Here is an 18,881-nt window from a genome sequence, read left to right on the forward strand (position 1 = left end):
ACTTGTGGGACTCTTAACAGCAGAAACAGGGGCTGTCTCTAACTTTTTACAGGCTTTTGGGACCCTACCCCTCATACTGCATTGCGTTGCCCAGCCTTAACACATGGGGAGGTGCTTAGTCTTCTGCAACTTGATATGCCATGTTTTGTTGACACTCATGAGAGATCTGCTCTTTCCTGGATGGAGACAGAAAAGGAGGGGATTGAGGAATGGGAGTAGAAGAGATGAGAGAGGGACTGGGAGGGGAAGATGGGGGGAGGCTGTGGCCAAGATGCAAAATAAATAGATGAATTTTAAAAATCCCTAGGAATTCAGTCCCATCTGTTCTTTGACATTCCTGTCAATGACATCACACTTAATTGCCGAGTCTTCCCAACAGGCTAAAGCAGAGCCTCAAGGCAGCCACCTTCCTGTGATTTCTAGTCTGCCTGGCTGGAGGCAACACCAGACATCATCTAGGCCAGGGCTGCTGGGCATAGTAATAATGGCAGCATGTCATCACCTTCACCAGCCCATCTCCAGCAGTACACCTAGTCCTCTCAGCTGGTCCTCTGGGGACTGGCTGTCACAGTGATGTGGTGGCACCATCCCCAGGCAGCCAACCATACTGGGCTTCTTTGGAGAGTCCTGGACCAGAGCTTAAGGGAATTTCTGTGTCCATGATATAAATCTGAATGAGATCAGACAATGTTATCAATGGTTAGCTTGGAAAGATCATCACTAAACACCTAGAAAGGAGAAGGAAAACAGGCTCTGATTAGGACACACACCCCACCCCACCCACCCACCCCTGCAGTATTCAATGAGGTACTGACTACTAGCACACAATGGCATTGTCCAGGTGGGGCAGGGTACACTGGAACTTGACTGGCTGGGTTATGGTGGTTTTCCTGGCAAGCCAATCCAGTTCCAGCCTGCTGGGGCTGATCAAAGGTTTCACCGAGGAGAGAACATTCCAGATGAAGAAGCCTTGGTGATGGATGTTGTCTAAGGAAGAGGAAGTCTCATTTCAATAAACAGGTAGGATAGGCAACCTAGGGCCCACACTTTGGCCCAGCCTGTGGAAAACCTAGAGCAGATGAGTGTGTGAGATCACTCATAAAATGGAAGCATATCCTCAGGAGCCCACAGCAAGAGGGGTATGCAGTTCAGGGCCAATTCACATGCCTAGGACCATACACTTTCTCCCAAGGTGTCTGGGGATCATCTCTGAGTGCCCTGGGAAACCCTGCCTGTTGTGAGTGCCCTGGTTTGCCAGGGGCATAAGGCCCTGGCAGGTTGTCTAACAGCAGGGTTCAAGTTAGGGACCTGGAACACATGGTATGGTACCAGCTGGACCTCAGGGTGGCTGAGGCCTAAGTAAGCCAGGTTAGGCACCCACGTACTCTATGTCTGGATGACTGAGCCCATTATTAACCTTGGTACTCAGGGTGCAGGTGGGGTTCCCAGATGATAGTACCCTGCGCATACTGCCCCCTCCACTGATAAAAGCACTGTTCCCCAAGAGGCCACCTGAAAGCTCACACCTCTCTGAAGCCTTTCCTGATCCCTGTACTATGTATCTTATACCTTGGCAGATTTTCATCTGGACCCATTCACTGTAATAAATTAACTGTGCTATGATGGCTTCTCTTGGTTCTGAGAGTCTTTCCAGCAATCAAGCTTGAAGGGACTCTGAGGACTCTAAAATAAACCCTGTTGGGTACCATACTCATATTACACCAGGAGGGTTGCTGCCTAGGGGACCAAGGAGCCAATGAGGTCAAGGTACAGGTGGCTCTGTTGTGTAATGACCTGCAGGATCTCTGTACCTACAACTGCCCAGCGTATGTGGCTCTGAGTGAGCCAGAAATGCTCAACTTAGTTTTACAGGCTTTAAGAAGAGCTGGGGCTGTGGAGGTGGACCGGAGAGATGGCTCAGGGGTTAACAGCACTTGTTCTTGCAGAACACCCAGGTTATATTATTTCCAGCACCCACACAGCATTACAACTCTCTGTAATTCCAGTTTCAGGAAATCCAGCATCCTCTTTTGAATTCTGAGCAGCAGGCACACACATGTGGTGCACATACATACAAACAGAACACTCATACACATAAAATAAAATAAATAAATCTAAAATATTTTTTAAGAAGAGATAGATGAACATGTGTCCCCAGAGAGGGCAACTTTTTCCCAGGCTAAGTAATTGCTGGGTAGATCCATACTGGCAGTGTTGGATCAGGGTAGCTACCACCTGATTCCAAGGAAGCAAGGCTACTGTTGCCCTCTTATCTGAAAGCCCCTGACTGACTAAGCATGGAATAGCACTTTCTGTCTACACAGGTGCCCTCTTCATCCCACATGACCTGAGAGGAACTCCTGGCTTGACACTGTGACTATAAATATATTTACTCAAGGACCCTGAGCACCAACTATATGCCTAACTTACACAAGATTAGGTAGATAGAAAACTTGAAGGTCAGCTCTCCCATAGAGGTCACACAGGCCAGAGAAGTGTGTGTAAGAGATCAGGGCCTTTCTGCTTATCATCCACACAACTTCTCTAATTAAGACTTCAGCGTGCTGCCTACCAATGGCACTTTCAGCATATCATCCATCTATTCATGCATCCATCCATCCATCCCATCCACCTAATATATCTATCCATCTATACAATCTATTTACTAGTCTCAGCTACCTATGAGTTCATCATCTGTCTTCTTGTAGTGTCTACCTATCCATCACTCCATCTGACCTATCACCTCTCTATTATTCACCAATCCATCTTTACCAATAAGAACCCCAAGGATTCTGAGGTGAAACTAGGTCTATTTATTCATCTTGATCAATGCCAAGATCCTACTTAATTCAATATGTGTCTCATGTTCTTGGTTTATCTGTTGTTCTTTACCAGAATAACTCCCTCTCCAGGACATTTGGCAATGCCTAGGTGGAAGCCAGGGCTGCTGGTCAACATCTGATAGCCTCTACCACAAAAGAATAACCTGGCCCCAAATGGCAAGAGTATCAAGAGGGAAAGCCCCAGCTGAAGACTGCTAGTACAGACTATTTTCAAGAGTCAATATTCCCAAGTGCCTCACAACCTTATTCATAGGTAACTACTGTAAAGGAATGAGTGAGCATCCAGCTGGAGGGACTTCAGAAAGGAAAAGTACAATACTGTGCCCTGAGCAGCCACCTCACCTGCCACCATGGCTTCTTGGCCTCAGCCTCAGCAGGCACCTCAACTCCAAAGACCTGCAGGGCCGGGTATAACACTACCACAACTAGGTTCTGAGCCTGGAGCTGGAGGCACAACCTACCATGGTAGCTATCACGCAGCAAGGCCCAGGCTGTGACAGAGATGCGGGTTCACTGCCAGCTGTTCTTGACAGAAATCAGGTAGTGGAGCAGGAAATGCAAAGACATACACATCAGCCTCCAGGTGCAGGTCCTGCCTCCTCACTGCTTCACTGCATTCTCTACAGCAGCTAGCCTCCTGGCAGGCTGCCAATCATGTTACTTCCCTGCTCAAGTCCTCCAATGGCATCTCCAAAGCCATCTGTTGGCTACCAAGCCCTGCCTTCTTCTCTGGTCTCATCTCCTAGTGCCTTGAAACCACCCTCCTGGATTTAGATGTGACAGATATGCTCCACTCTAATGATCTAACCTAACCCAAGTCCCCACATGTATGCCTGATCGCTTCTTCAGGGTAACTTGCTCATACTTTTTTGGGTGTTTGTTTGTTTGTTTGTTTGTCTGTTTGTTTGTTTGTTTTTTGAGACTGGATCTTCTCTGTGTAACAGTCCTGGCCATCCTGGAACTCTTCCTGTAGACCAGACTAGCTTCAAACTCACAGAGATCCACCTGCCTCTGCCTCCTGAGTGCTGGGATTAAATGGGATTAAAGATGTGTGCCACAGCCCACCTGGCCTGTCCAGGCTAGCCTTAAACTCACTCTATGGTCCAAGCAGGCCTTGAATTTGTGATCCCCTGCTCAGCCTCCTGAGTGTTGGGACTACAGATACACACCACTTGCCTGGTTTCACAGGAAATCATTTGAAACCTGGTGCTCCCAAAGGCAGCACCTTTATCTTCAGAACAGAAGACATCATTCCCCTGTACAATGTTCCTGCCATGAAGGCACTGCTTTCAGGATGACCAGAAACTGGTGACTTGTTTTTCTAGGTCATAACAAGAACCAAAGTAATGGCAGTCTCAGCCACATCTCCATGGTCTCTCAGATTAGAGGTCAGTTCCTGCTCTCAGAAGACAGATGCTCAGCCTGAGTCTCATGCAGTGCAAAAAGATACCAGCAAGAGTCTCCCATATGCATGTGATCCTGGTATGCCAAGAGGGGTAACACCTGTTACGTAAGCCTGCAACAAACAGAGAGAGGCACAGGCTTCTAGCAACACCTGCCACCAGCTCTGATTTGGGCCCAGATTATACAGCTTCCAAGGCCAGAATGCTGTTCCTTTCTAAGTCTTGTTGTCTGGACAACCTCAGCCAGTATGCAATTCCCATCTTCTGGAATGCTGATCAGACAGTCTGCTCACTAACCCAAGACAAGAGATTTCTGTTATCATGAGGAGTTTAGTTGAAATTATGAAGGGAATCTAAAGGACACTTGCATGAATGGAGTCGTTTCACACGTGTGCTCTGGCAGTGGACACGTGAATGTAGATACACAATAAAATCATACAGAACTAAATAAATATACATAAAACCAGTGGACTGTGTTGCTGTTGACATCTTGGCCATGACACTGTATTATAGTCTGACATAGTGTTCTCACTGGAGGTGGCTGGACAAAGGGCACAAGATCATTCTTGAATATTTCTTACAGCTATATGTCAATCTGTAATTACCTCCATAAAAGATCCATCTAAAAATACCAGAAGTCCTAGCTCTGCCCCAAGCCCAAGCTCCCTTGTCTGCAGGCCATCCTTCCACTGTCCCTGTATATGGGCCTAAGGTGCCAAAGTACTCCCCAGTAGGCCTTCTCCTGTGCTGCTTTTGCAAATGGTCTTCTGCTGAGACTTTTGTGACCATGGAAGTTAAAAGAATACAGCTTAATAACTGGCTCTCCCCATAGAACTCTAAGCACAACAGAGTCAGATACAATAGCAACTCATGAGGACAGGGACTTCATCTCGTCACAAAACCAGCCCTGCTTCTCTGAGGGTCAGTGAGCTCCAATCTAGACAGGCTACAGGTGCTGCAATGGCTTCAGAGAGCAGAAGGAGGCCCAGATGTGGCCACAGAGAAATGCACAGAAAGGCAGAAGCTGAAATGAAAACTGGCTGAGAACAGCCCTAGATAGGGCAGAGGAAATCAGCTGACTCATCAGGTGCCCCGGTTCCCAATGTCCCTGATCCTCCTCACATGTTGTGCTTTTGTATACTGGAAGGGATTTGTTTCTAGACTACAGTATGAAAAACCTGATTAGAGCCACTAGAAACAGTTCCCAGCATCCAGCACACAGATACCTTGTGTGGATGCTGGAAGAAGACCTGGAAGTGCAAAATTCTCAACATGAGGAGCTCACAATACACAATGCTAACTCAGAACTCCCAGAAGCCGTAGTCCAGCTCCAAAGGGTTGCTGCTCTAGTTAAAGTACCTGCAAAAAAAAAAAAAAAAAAAAAAAAAAAAAAAACCTGCAAGACTTACAGTGGCCAATGATAGCCTCCTATCCCCAAGCAATGAGGTGGCTCCAGCAGGCAAGCCCTTAAGGCAAATGATTTCCAGTTGCACATTAAAGTGTCTTGTAAAATTGTTGGTTGTCCACCAGAATAAGATGCTAAAATCCTAAAGCTGAAGATACCAAATGCTCTGGTCACAGGACATACAGAAAGTAAGCTAGAATTAACCAGGAAGCTTCCTTCCCACTGGCTAGCCTTTATAGTACCAGAAGGTACTATGCAGGCTGCTGGGGAGGAATGGTCAACAGTCTTAGTTATGGATCCTGCATGCTACACTTCCAACCAGGAGGAAAGAGATGTCCACTGATGCAATACTGGTAAGTCTGTTATGGGGCAACCAACTGCTTTCTGACTGAATTTGATGCCTACTCCACAGAAGGAATTTATTTCTGGTAATCACAGTCAAAAGTCCATTGCTAGGGAAGTCACAGGCACTAGCAGAGAGGCTACTACTGCTGTTTTAACCCAAGAGGCTGTGCATTGTCAGTAAGACACTGAACAAAAAGACTGACCTTTTATAATGGTTCCAGAGGAACAAGAGGCACAAGCCCTCAAGCCAGTTATGTTCCCCAACACAGTCAGTGGGGCAGAAGGGTGGTTCTTTGCATCTGCGGTACAATACCCAAGATTCTTACTCCAGGCTCAAGGAACATATAGAAACACAGCCATATACTTGTATATTCTGAAAGGTGAATGTGTTTTAGTTTCCTATTTCTCATATTGTCTTTCCTTTCTTCCAGAACTTTCTGTCCTTATTTACATTCTTCACATCTACAATCTCCTGAGAAAGAACTCCAAGGGATACAAACAGGGTTCACACCAAGTACTCAGAACTCTGTGCCATGACTCATCCTTCTGAGCTGCAGAACACTATCTCCGTCCCCATGTCCACATCTAATTAGGGCTCCACACAATTTCCTTTCTGCTGCTCCTCCATGCTGGGGACCAGGCAATTACAGATGGATGCTTCTTCAGCTCTGCTTCTGTTTTTATCTTCACCTCACCTTGTCTACTGTGAACCAGCCAGGCTTTAGTGGGTGAGGAGTGGTTTTGTTGTTGCTGTTGTTGTTACTTGTTTATTGAAAAAAAAGCAGCAGAGTAAAATAGTTTGCTTCTTAATGATTTGAGTTCTGGGAAAGGCCCATGACACACAAGTAGTCGGTGATTTTCCTTAAATGCCATGGCTGTCTCCAGGGCCCCAGCATGTTAGTGCAACCTCAAGGCTGGGCCTAGCATCCTTTGGCAGAACACAACTGCATTGCCCAGCTATGCAGTCTACTACCAATATCAGGGGGAGACAGGCTGCTCAGCTACTGAGATTCAATTTCTTTTATGATCTAAGAATGATGATTGCCTAACTCTCTTTGTAGCCAAGGTCCTGTGGCCTTGCAAATCTTCCCAATCCCACAATGTAACTGGGAGAGTTTCTCTCCCATGATCTTCTGCCTCCATCCATCCTTGGTTCCTCTGTCGGATTCAAGATTCCACACTATTCTTCTCTGACATACTTCTCCAATCTCTGTCTTCTCAAGCCTTATATCCAGCTGATGTGGATGGGGGTAGGGGACTTCAAAGCTTCCCTCCTATAAATACCCCTAATTAGGTTCCTTTCTGATTTTGTAGCTAGTGTTTTGGGACCTGGGTCAAGGTGACCCAGCTGCTTTCTTCCAAGCCTGACTGTTGGTGGCTGAAAGGCAAAGCACAAAGGAGTTTTATCTGCCCTCCTTGCCAGGGTGGACAGTGGGATACCCTCCTACATGCCTCACTCAGGATGCCAATACCTGTTGGATACATTAATGAACTCAGGAGTACTCAGGTGTTACTCCTCTAATTTGCCAGCCAAGTAAATAGAAGGCATGGCAACCAGGTAACAGTCATAGGTGTCCAGGTTGATCTTGCATAAGAATTTGTGGTAAATTGAACAAGCAGTGGCAATAAGGATGAACTGTGTGTCCAGCTTGACCCCTACAGAGAAAAAAAAAACAGGTTGATAGTCCTTCAGTTCAATGCTCACTACTCACTGGACTAGGCTCTAATGCTACATGGCCTACTAAGACCTTTTAGCTTCACAGCACCTTGCTGCTGGATCTCTTGCTAGGTCTATTGTCCTATGATATTTTGTGTTCTGACAAATAAAGCTTGCCTGGAGATCAGAGGGCAGAGCTAGCCACTAGTTAGCCATAGAGACCAGGCTGTGCTAGCCCACACCTTTAATCCCAGCACTTGGGAGGCTCAAGCCTTTAATTCCAGTACAATCGGGGGGTGGGGTATGGTGATATTTTATTTGTATTAAAATGTTATTTGTATGTTAATAAATAAAGTTGCCCGGGGGTCAGAGCTATTAGCAAGCCATAGGAAAGCAGGGCAGTGGTGGCGTACACTTGTAATCCCAGCACTTGGTATGCAGAGCTGGGTAAGTCTGTGTGTGTTCAGGGATACAGCCATTATTGGACACACATGCCTTTAATCTCAATACCAAGCAAGGAAAACCTGGAGGCCTATACAGACAGGCCGTGACGAGGCGGTCATGTGGTTGGGTTTACAACCAATGAGAAGGCAGAACAGGAACACTATATAAAGACATTAACACAGGGGTAGTGAGTTCGGAGAGGTAGGACCACTGCAGGAGGAAGGGTAAGGTTTTGGCTCTTAGCTCTGACCTCTTGGCTTTCTTCTTTGCATTGGTTCTGTGTTTCTTATTTGATAAGAAGGTTGGTTGCATCTACAGTGGGGGGGTGGGGTGGGGTGGAGACAGGAATATAAGGCTGAGACAGGATCTCAGCCACCTTTCAGTCTGAGGATCCAGAGAGGTAAGAAGTCACTAGTGGCCGCTCCTTTGCTCCTCTAATCTTTCAGGTTATTACCCCGATATTTGACTCCTGGTTTTTATTGATAAGACTTAGATTCATGCTTCAGTCTATAGGCTTCTCAAATGTCAAAGGACTAGCAAAGCCCTTGAGGCTGGAGTTTGAATGCAAACATCCTTCATGAGGCCTCCTGGGGCTTTGAGATTCCATACTTCTAAGAAGCCCCAAGCTCCTGCCTATGATATGGTGTGCAAAATCCTGTTCATGAGCAAGAGTTCAGACTATTGTTCAGTTACCAGCTGGCAAATCAAGGTCTAGACAGAAGCTTAGAAAGGACAATACACTGCCCTGTGTCTGTTTACATCTGACCAAGCACTTACCTAGAGGGCACCTAAACCACAGCTCACCTAGCTAAAATCCTGCCAAGATGACATAGAAGAAAGAGCCTCTGTGACACCAAATAGATGCCAAAAGTCCTAGTGTTACAGTTAAAGATCACACTCAGGTTCTAGTTTGTCAAATGTGGTGGTACACATCTGTAGTGGTATTGTGGAAGGTTGTCTTCTTCCTGGCACATAATGGCCTGCTGGGCAAAGAACTGCCCTTACCTCTACTGCTGACAGTACGAATGCTGTCCTTTCTGAACAAGCGGGACACTAGGAAAAGCAACTTCTGAACTCTGCCAAGACAGAGTAAGATGGTGGTAGATGTAACGGTCTTATTAATTAAGAAACATAGAAACAATTGCAAAGTTAAAAGCCAAGAGGTCAGAGCTAGAAACCTTACCCTTCACTGGTGCTGTCCTTCCTCTCAGCAAAGAGAGCTACTTCCTGTCTGTTTGTCTTTTTTATAGACTTTCTATTCTGTCTTCTCATTGGTTGTAAACCCAACCACATGACCTCCTCGTCACTGCCTGTCTGTACAGACCTCCAGGTCTTCTATGGTTGGTATTGAGATTAAAGGCGTGTGTCTCCATGCTGGCTGTATCCTTGAACACACAGAGATCTGCCTGTCATGTGACTGGGGACAAAGGGCGTGTGCTACCACTGCCAGACTTCTGCTATGGCTTGCTATTAGCTTTGACCCTCAGGCACTTTTATTTATTAACATACAAATAAAATCACATTTCAGCACAAATAAAAATCACCATAGATGGTCTTTCAAAATTCCTGCTTCTGAAAATGGTCTGTCAGATACTCTAGGCCTGTGACCAATTTGAATGCACCAATGATGTTGAGAAACTTTAGTTGACTGTCCAGGCTGCCAGCTGTCTCTGTCTACTCTCAAAAGATTCCCAAAAGTTGCTTGCATCCATCTCCCATTTTCTCAGGTATTATTATGTTCCTTCTCAGGTCTTTGATGGAGTTGAAGACTAGATAGTTACATACAATCTTCTCATATCTTAGCTAGAACATATTAGTACTAGAGTCAGAATCTTCAAGATAGAACAGCTATTGGAGTAATCTTGGTAATTTGCCATTTACCCATGTTTTGGACATTTCTGGACATTTAGCATGTCTTTCTTGTTTGATATTGTTCTTGTTGGTTGTAGTCCCATTTTTGTTTATGTTATTACCCTTTGTTTTTTCTGGACAATACTTGATAATCATTTTTACTGTATATAGTTTGCATTAAGATTAGAACCTTCTTATTTAGACAAAAAGGGGAAATGTAGTGGTATTTGCTCCATCATGACCTTAGGCTATATGGCCCGCAGTGAGTGGTGTTTCCTGCTATTGTAAGTGACCTCTTAAAAGCAGAGGGGGAAGGGTCACATGCTCCTTCTCCCTGTTCCTGCCTGTGAGGTGGATTCATTCCCAGTCAGATCAGAGGACGACTTCTGCTGTTTGCTCAGTTCTGTAATCGTGAGTGTATTTCTTCAATTTATATCTTAATAAATTTTGTTACCCATTTAATAGACGCTCGTGGATTGATTATAATACACATCCTTAATCCCAGCACTTGGGAGTCTGAGAGTAGTGGATCTCCGTGAGTTTAAGCTAGTCTGGTCTACACAGTGACTTGCAGGCCAGCCAAGGCTACATAATATGACTGTCTCCAAAAAAAGAGGACCAGGAAGTGGTGGTGCATGCCTTTAATCCCAGCACTTGGGAGGCAGGGGGAGGTGGATCTCTGACATCAAGGCCAGCCTGGTCTACAAAGTGAGTTCCACGACAGCCAGAGCTGTTACACAGAGAAACCCTGTCTCAGAAAAACCAAAAAAAAAAAAAAAAGGAAAAAAGAGGAAGAAGAAGAGCAGGAGAAGATAAAATGGCATTAAACAGACCACAGTACTCTCTAAGAAACTGGATTGGTCCTCTATGGCTGTTGTAAGAAACAATAAATAATAGTAAACTCAGTGGCTGAAAAAAAACACATATTTATATTCTTATAGCCCTGGAGGGGTCAGAAATTCAAAATGAGCCTTAGGTAGCCAAGTCAAGGTGTCATCAAGCCAGATTCCTAGACTTTTCGAACTCCTAGAAGCTGCCTGCATTCCTCTGCATCTGGCTCCCTCCTCTACCTCAAAACCAGTAGCATGACATCTTCTAACACTGCTTTGTTCACCATATGATCTTCTCTGAGTGACTCCTGTCTTTCTCTTACACAGACAGATGTAGTGTAAATAGACCATGATGTCACCATCTCAAGGTCTCATACCTGCAATGTCCCCTTTGCTACATAAGATGACTTTTACAGGTTCCAGGAATTAGGGCATCTTCAGAGGACAAAGATGTAACTCCTACAAATAACAGTGATATATATTGCAGGGAACCATGGAGTTGGCCTGGCCTAGCTGCCTTGAGAGGCATGTGTCATAGGTTTTTTAGGTTAGAGTCCATGGCTCCTGGGGCACAATACGCCTTCCAGTTCCTGAGAGACTGATGCACTCCCTCAGGCAGTGAAGCATTCAGGCTGCTTTGTGTTTCTCTGTATGTTCCCTTCAAAGTCAAGGAAACATGGAAACTTGACAGACAATTGGTCTTAGACATTAATCTTGTGTGCCCTGTATGACTTGCAAACTTCATTGTATCCTGGCAACTATAACTGTATGGATCCTGGCAATTGCTGTTTTATTCTGTTTCAGACAAAGGTGTAAAAAGTATGATTGCTCTCAATAAAATTGTCACAGGCTCAGTTGTGCTGTGGCCCCTCCAACATGGCCTGATTTCATTCCTCCCAGCCACATCAGGTGACCTTGGCCCAGTAAGTAAGCACAGGCGCTTACAATATGTAATACTTTATAAAGAAAGTATTCAAACACCATTAAGAACTTTTAACATTTCAGTTATCAGTTATATGGATAGTTCCTACATGGGATCCCCCATTCTAGGAGATGGCAAATAAGGTGGTCCTGCTGGCATGACCCACTGAATGTGTGGATGAGCAGACAGAGAACACTGCTGTCCATTTGTGATATGTCTTGTAGTTCTTCTTGTAAGTTAAATTTACAGATCACTGGGATTAGCAATCCTGTAACATTCCGTTGAACCCCCTACCATTCTCCTCAAGTGCAAACTATAAGGGATTAACTAACTGCCCACCAGCTGATAGAGTTCAAGTGGTTATGTAGAATCCTAGTGCCTCACTCAGGAAACAGGTGCAAACCAGCACTGTGGTCTGTAGATAAACAGGTCTTATTAATTAAGAAACATAGAAACAATTGCAAAGTTAAAAGCCAAGAGGTCAGAGCTAGAAACCTTACCCTTCACTGGTGCTTTCCTTTCTCTCAGCAAAGAGAGCTACTTCCTGTCTGTTTGTCTTTTTTATAGACTTTCTATTCTGTCTTCTCATTGGTTGTAAACCCAACCACATGACCTCCTTGTCACTGCCTGTCTGTACAGACCTCCAGGTCTTCTATGGTTGGTATTGAGATTAAAGGCGTGTGTCTCCATGCTGGCTGTATCCTTGAACACACAGAGATCCACCTAGCTCTGCCTACCAAGAGCTAGGATTAAAGGCGTGCACCACCACCGCCCAGTTTTTGCTATGGCTTGCTTGCTTTTAGCTCTGACCCCCAGGCAACTTTATTTATTAACATACAAATAAAATCACATTTCAGTACAATTAAAATATCATCATATTTCCCCTTTTCTATTTTAATAAAAAGAAAAAAGGAAAAAGGTTATAACTAACATAAGAAAAACTATATACAAAAGTACAATAACTATATACCATATATACAAGTAATAAATAAAGTTCAGAACTGAGTGCACCCTGAGGCATGAAGGCCTATCCAGACACTGTAGCCCAAGAATCCCCATGATCCAACCAACGTGTTGACCTGGTCTGGTGGCCCAGAGTGTCTTTCTTAGTGGCTTAGGACAGGGAGAGTTTTGCAGCACCTAGTAAACCCTGGATCAAAGAAAGTTCTGAGCTCTTTTTTTGTGGCATCAGAATCTGAACAGACAGCTACCAATAATGAGAAATGTTAGTTTGCAAAATCCAAGTCCAGATTTGCGAGAGTTTCAGCATGCAGATGAGACCTAAGGAAATTTGCTGTACCAAAATGTGAAGATGGCCTTTTCTGATGGAAACATTAAGAGTGTTTATGTCTGCCCTTCACTGCTTCCCAACATTTATTGCAAATGTGGTCATTTCTTACCTTTCAAACCTGGAACACAGTAAATGTTTACTGAAAGAAGATTGAGTATGAAACTCACCTACTTAACATCCCATTTCATTTGTCTTCTACAAACAGGAAATTATGCATCAAGTGTTAGGAACATAGAATATCAAAAGAACTCCCAAACTAATGACTAACTCAGGTCATTTTGATACATTCAAATAATTGCTCTGATTCCAGATCACTGGGAATATGGAAAGAGCTACTCCTCCCTAAGCCATTATATGTGACTGATCTGATCTTATGAGAAAGCAGAAATCCTCACAACCTGTTCAGCTTCATTCTCCTTCCTCAACATGGTTTGCCTCCACTAAGCTCCTTAGTACTTCCCCCATGCCAGCTAGGGTAGTGTGTTAGGACTGCTATAATAAATGACCACAAAGAAAGTGGCAAAACCAGCAAAAATGTATTCTTTCACCACTCTGATGGCCAAAGGTAATCAAGGCCAATGGGTTGGTTGGGCTTCCTCTAGAGGTTCTAGTCCTCCTTGCCCTGTAAGTTTCTTTTTTTTAATTTATTAAGAGATTTTCTATTCATTTTATATGCCAACCACAGATTCCCCCATCCTCCCTCCTCCTACACCCCAGCCTTCCTCTCCAACACACTCCCCTTTTCCACCTCCTCTAAGGCAAGGTCTCCCATGGGGAGTCAGCAGATCCTGGTACATTCAGTTAGGCAGATCCAAGCCCCTCCCCCCTGCACCAAGGCTGAGCAAAGTGTCACACCATAGGCACTAGGATCCAAAAAGCCAGCTCACACACCAGGGACAGGTCCCAATCCCACTGCCTGGGGGCCTCCTAAACAGTTCAAGCTAAACAACTGTCTCACTTATCCAGAGGGTCTAGTCCAGTTCCATGGGGGCTCCTCAGCCATTGGTTCACAGTTCATGTGTTTCCACTAGTTTGGCTATTTGTCCCTGCGCTTTTTCCAATCATGGTCTCAATATCTCTTGCTCATAAAATCCCTCCTCTCTCTCATTGATTGGACTCCTGCTTCCATCAGTCACTAGAGGAGGGTTCTATGATGACAGTTAGGGTAATCAGCCATCTGATCACCAGAGTAGGCCAGCTCAGGCACCCACTTGTCTATGGTGGAGTCATCCTTTGGATTCCTGGGAAGTTCCCTAGCACTCTGTTTCTCCCTATTCTTATGGTGTCTTCATTTATCATGGTGTCCCTTTCCTTGCTCTCCCACTCTATTCCCATTACAGATCAAACCTCCTGCTCTCCTAAGCTCTCATCTCCTGTCCCTTGCCCTCCATTACCCGCCCCCCATGCCCAGTTTGCTCATATAGATCTCATCCATTTCTTCATCGCTGGGCAACCCATGTGTCCTTCCTAGGGCCCCCACTGTTGCATGAATCTTAAAAGGTCTGATTAGTAGAAACAAACCCAGAGCTAGGTATTGGGGTGAATGCTGGAAGATCAGAGAAGCAGAACAAGCCACAGCTTCCTCATCTTGCCGATTCCTCAGCTGTCCCTGTTTTCCTCAGACTGGAAGCTTCTGAGTCCTCATCCGAATGGATCTCAGCTGAACTATGCTGCTCAAAGCCTGAAAACTTAACCAGCCAGTTCCTGGTTTTCACGCCTTATATACCTTTCTGCTTTCTGCCACCACTTCCTGGGATTAAAGGCTCACTTCATGGGATTAAAGGCGTGAGTCACCATGCCTGTCTAGTCCAGTAACATTTGATAAACTCAGACAAAACAATTTCATTGCTTATCCTATTTAAAATAAGTAGTTCATTTTTAAAAGTAATCTCCCTTTTTATCTTGTCATATCCATATTCTCTTTTTTTTCTTTTCATAATAGATTCAATAATCTATCTTTTATCATTTTTATATCTTCCCCTGTTTCTTTTTAGAGTAGATTCAATGATCTACCCACTTATCCTATTATTTCTTTATCTTTTTTCTCACAGTAGATTCAATGATCTACCTCATATCTATATTCTTTTTCCTTTTTCTTTTGTTTTAAACAAAAACTCTGAATCTAATCTCCTTGTTCAGCTTTTTTCCTGACCATTAACAATTAACAACTTGTAACCAACCACAATAAACAATGACAATATCCATAACTCAAACGACCAAAAACCTCCCATCCCACCTCTTGAGAATGTGGGCGTTGTTTTCTTAAAATTACTTCCTGCTTTCTGGGGTGAAGACATCTTTAAGGGAATCCTGAAAGGAAAATTTCTGGGTTAATTGTCAAGTTCTGGGAGAGGTAGCTGTATCATTTGTTGTCCAGTCTTTGCATAATGGGAAAATGCAGGGCTTGTCTCAAGTCCTTGCTCCAGTAGTCTGTGAATCTGGATCATCTCAGCTAGCTATCTCGAAACTGTCCTGAGCAGTTTGTAGTCCAAAGCTGATCTTTCCATGGTATTAATCAGCTTAATGGCTTTACCATAGTCCATGTGGAATCATTGTTGTGGGGTCTCATCATCCTTTTGAAGATTTCAAAGTTGCTGTTAGGTGTGGTCATGGTTCCCTGCAGATTGTGTGTGTGTGTATGTGTGTGTGTGTGTGTGTGTGTGTGTGTGTGTGTGTGTGCCTCCTCTGTGGTTTGGAGCAATCACAGTCTGATAAATGTCTGTCTCTTGGAACCATGAATGTTCTTCCCTAGAAGAGAAAATCTTCACAGCAATTTCTCCCCACCATTTGTCTTGCCAAACTTTTCCAAACTGACCTTTGCCAATGTTTCTTATAACATGATGGTCCTGGCAATTCTTCTCTGAACAAGCAGCAGTAAACCCTTTGTCCCAGGTAGCAGCATCATTGCAGTCACCAACATCATGAGAAGCAGCCAGCAACTCAGAGCAGCAGCCGCTGCCTCCATGGTCCCACCACCACCGTTTGTGGCTTGGCCGAAGCTCCTCCCAGGCTGGCCTCAAACTCGGGATCTTCCTGCCTCTGCCTCCTTCAGTAAATCCTACCGGTGTGCATGACCACAACCGGCTGACGGTAGCTCAAGTCTGAGCTGGGGCCCGCAAGGCTACAGGCAAGTAGCTTTTTCATGAATTCAAACCACGAACGTTGGGCACCAGATGTTGCACGAATCTTAAAAGATCTTATTAGTAGAAACAAACCCGGAGCTAGGTATTGGGGTGAATGCTGGAAGATCAGAGAGACAGAACAGGCCACAGCTTCCTCACCTCGCCAATTCCTCAGCTGATCCTGTTTCCTCAGACTGGAAGCTTCTGAGTCCTCATCCGAATGGATCTCAGCTGAACTATGCTGCTCAAAGCCTGAAAACTTAACCAGCCAGTTCCTGGTTTTCACACCTTATATACCTTTCTGCCATCACTTCCTGGGATTAAAGGCTCACTTCTTGGGATTAAAGGCATGAGTCACCATGCCTGTCTGTTTCCAGTGTGGCTTTAAAGATCTCTGCCTCTGAAATGGTAGGATTTAACACATGTGCTACCACTGCCTAACCTCTATGTTTAATATTGTGGCTATTCTGTTCTCTGACCCCAGATAAGTTTATTAGAGTACACAGTATTTGGGGGAACACAATACCACCACACCCCACATTTATAAAAGAAACATTACTAAAGCTTAAATCGCACATCAAACCCCCACATACTAGTAGTGGGAGATTTCAACACCCCACTCTCACCACTGGATAGATCTGCCAGACCAAAACTTAACAGAGAAATAAGGGACCTAACAGATGTTATGACTCAAATGGACATAATAAATATCTACAGAACATTCCACCCTAACACAAAAGAATATACCTTCTTCTCAGCACCCCATGGAACCTTCTCTAAAATTGACCACATGCTTGGTCACAAAGCAAATCTCAACAGATACAAAAACATTGTATAATAACCTCCTGTATTTTATCAGACCACCATGGCTTAAAGTTAGATTTCAACAACAACAAAATTTACAGAAAGCCTACAATCTCATGGAAACTGAACAATGCCCAAATGAATCACCAATGGGTCAAGGAAGAAATAAAGAAAGAAATTAAAGATTTTCTAGAATTCAATGAAAATGAAAGTACAACATACCCAAACTTATGGGACACTAGGAAAGCAGTGCTAAGAGGAAAATTCATAGCACTAAACACCCACACAAAGAAGATGGAGATAATCACGAGTCATGTGGCAAGGTATAGATTTATAAAAATGGGTTAATTTAAGATATAAGAATTAGATAGGAAAAAGCCAGCCACAGCCATACAGTTTATAAGTAATATAAGCATCTGAGTGATTATTTTATAAGTGGGCTGTGGGACTGCTGGGGGCTTGGCGGGACCTGGAGAGAAACTCTCCAGCTACACCCTTTCCTCCCCAAGTTGCTTTTGGTTATGGTGTGTGGTATTATTGTGTTCCTCAAAATATTGTGCACCCTAATAAACTTATCTGGGGTCAGAGAACAGGACAGCCACAATATTAAACATAGAGGATAGGGAGTGGTAGCACACACCTTTAATCCCAGCATTCCAGAGGCAGAAATCCCACTGCATCTCTGTGAATTCAAGGCTACACTGGAAACAGCCAGGCATGGTAACTCACGCCTTTAATCCCAAGAAGTGAGCCTTTAATCCCACGGAGTGATGGCAAAAACAGAAAGATATATAAGGCATGGAGACCAGAAACTAGAAGCATTTGGCTAGTTAAGCTTTTAGGCTTTGGAGCAGCACAGTTCAGCTGAGATTCATTTGGATAAGGACTCAGAGGCTTCCAGTCTGAGGAAACAGGATCAGCTGAGGAACTGGCGAGGTGAGTTAGCTGTGGCTTGTTTTGCTTCTCTGATCTTCCAGCATTCACCCCAATAACTGGCCTCAGGTTTGTTTTTATTAATAAGAACTTTTAAGATTCCTGCTACATCTGGCACCCAACGTATGTGGTACGAATTCTTGAAAAAGCTACTTGCCTGTGGCCTTTCGGGCCCCTGCTGAGACCTGAGCTACACTTTGCCAGTTGTGGTGGTGCATGCCGGTAGGATTTACTGAAGGAGGCAGAGGCAGGAGGATCCCGTGTTTGAGGCCAGCCTAGGAGGCTTGCTAAGGAGATGCTTTGGACGAGCCACAAACAGTGGCGGTGGGACCATGGAGGCAGCGGCTGCTGCTCCAAGTTGCTGGCTGCTTCTCACTGTGTTGGTGACTGCGGTGATGCTGCTACCTGGGAGGAAGAGTTTACTGCTGCTTGTTAGAGAAGAATTGCCAGGACCATCATGTTACAAGAAAGCATCAGCAAAGGTCAGTTTGGAAAAGTTTGGCAAGACAAATGGTGGGGAGAAATTGCTGTGAAGATTTTCTCTTTTAGGGAAGAACACTCATGGTTCCAAGAGACAGACATTTATCAGACTGTGATTGCTCCAAACCACAAAGGAGCCACAAAAAAAAGTCTTCAGGGAACCAGGACCATGCCTAACAGCAACTTTGAAATCTTCAAAAGGATGACAGGAGCCCACAATGACAATTCCACATGGACTATGGTAAAGCCATTAAGCTAATTAACACCACCGAAAGATTGATTTTGGACTACAAACTGTTTAGGACAATTTCAAGATGACTAGCTGAGATGATCCAGCCTGACAGGCTACTTGAACAAGGACTTGAGACAAGCCCTGCACTTTCCCATTATGCAGCGACTGGACAAATGATACAGGACTTGACAATTAACCCAAAAATTTTCTTTTTAGGATTCCCTAAAGATGTCTTCACCCCCAGAAAGCAGGAAGTAATTTCAAGAACACGACGCCCACATTCCCAAGAAGTGGGGTGGGTGTTTTTTGGTTGTTTAGT

At 44.5% G+C, this 18,881-nt stretch overlaps 1 protein-coding gene across 1 annotated transcript; it reads right to left on the reverse strand.

The window, feature by feature from the left end:
* Nucleotides 1-565: 565 nt before the first annotated feature.
* Nucleotides 566-18,068, reverse strand: Ccnq (cyclin Q). The gene is given in 6 exon segments (XM_059251564.1): nucleotides 566-686; nucleotides 688-728; nucleotides 3,186-3,398; nucleotides 5,473-5,605; nucleotides 7,469-7,652; nucleotides 18,008-18,068. Coding segments are annotated over 6 exon segments (753 nt in total).
* Between the last annotated feature and the right edge of the window lie 813 nt (nucleotides 18,069-18,881).

This window comes from Peromyscus eremicus, chromosome X (assembly GCF_949786415.1).
Source record: "Peromyscus eremicus chromosome X, PerEre_H2_v1, whole genome shotgun sequence".
Classification (NCBI taxonomy): Eukaryota; Metazoa; Chordata; class Mammalia; order Rodentia; family Cricetidae; genus Peromyscus; species Peromyscus eremicus.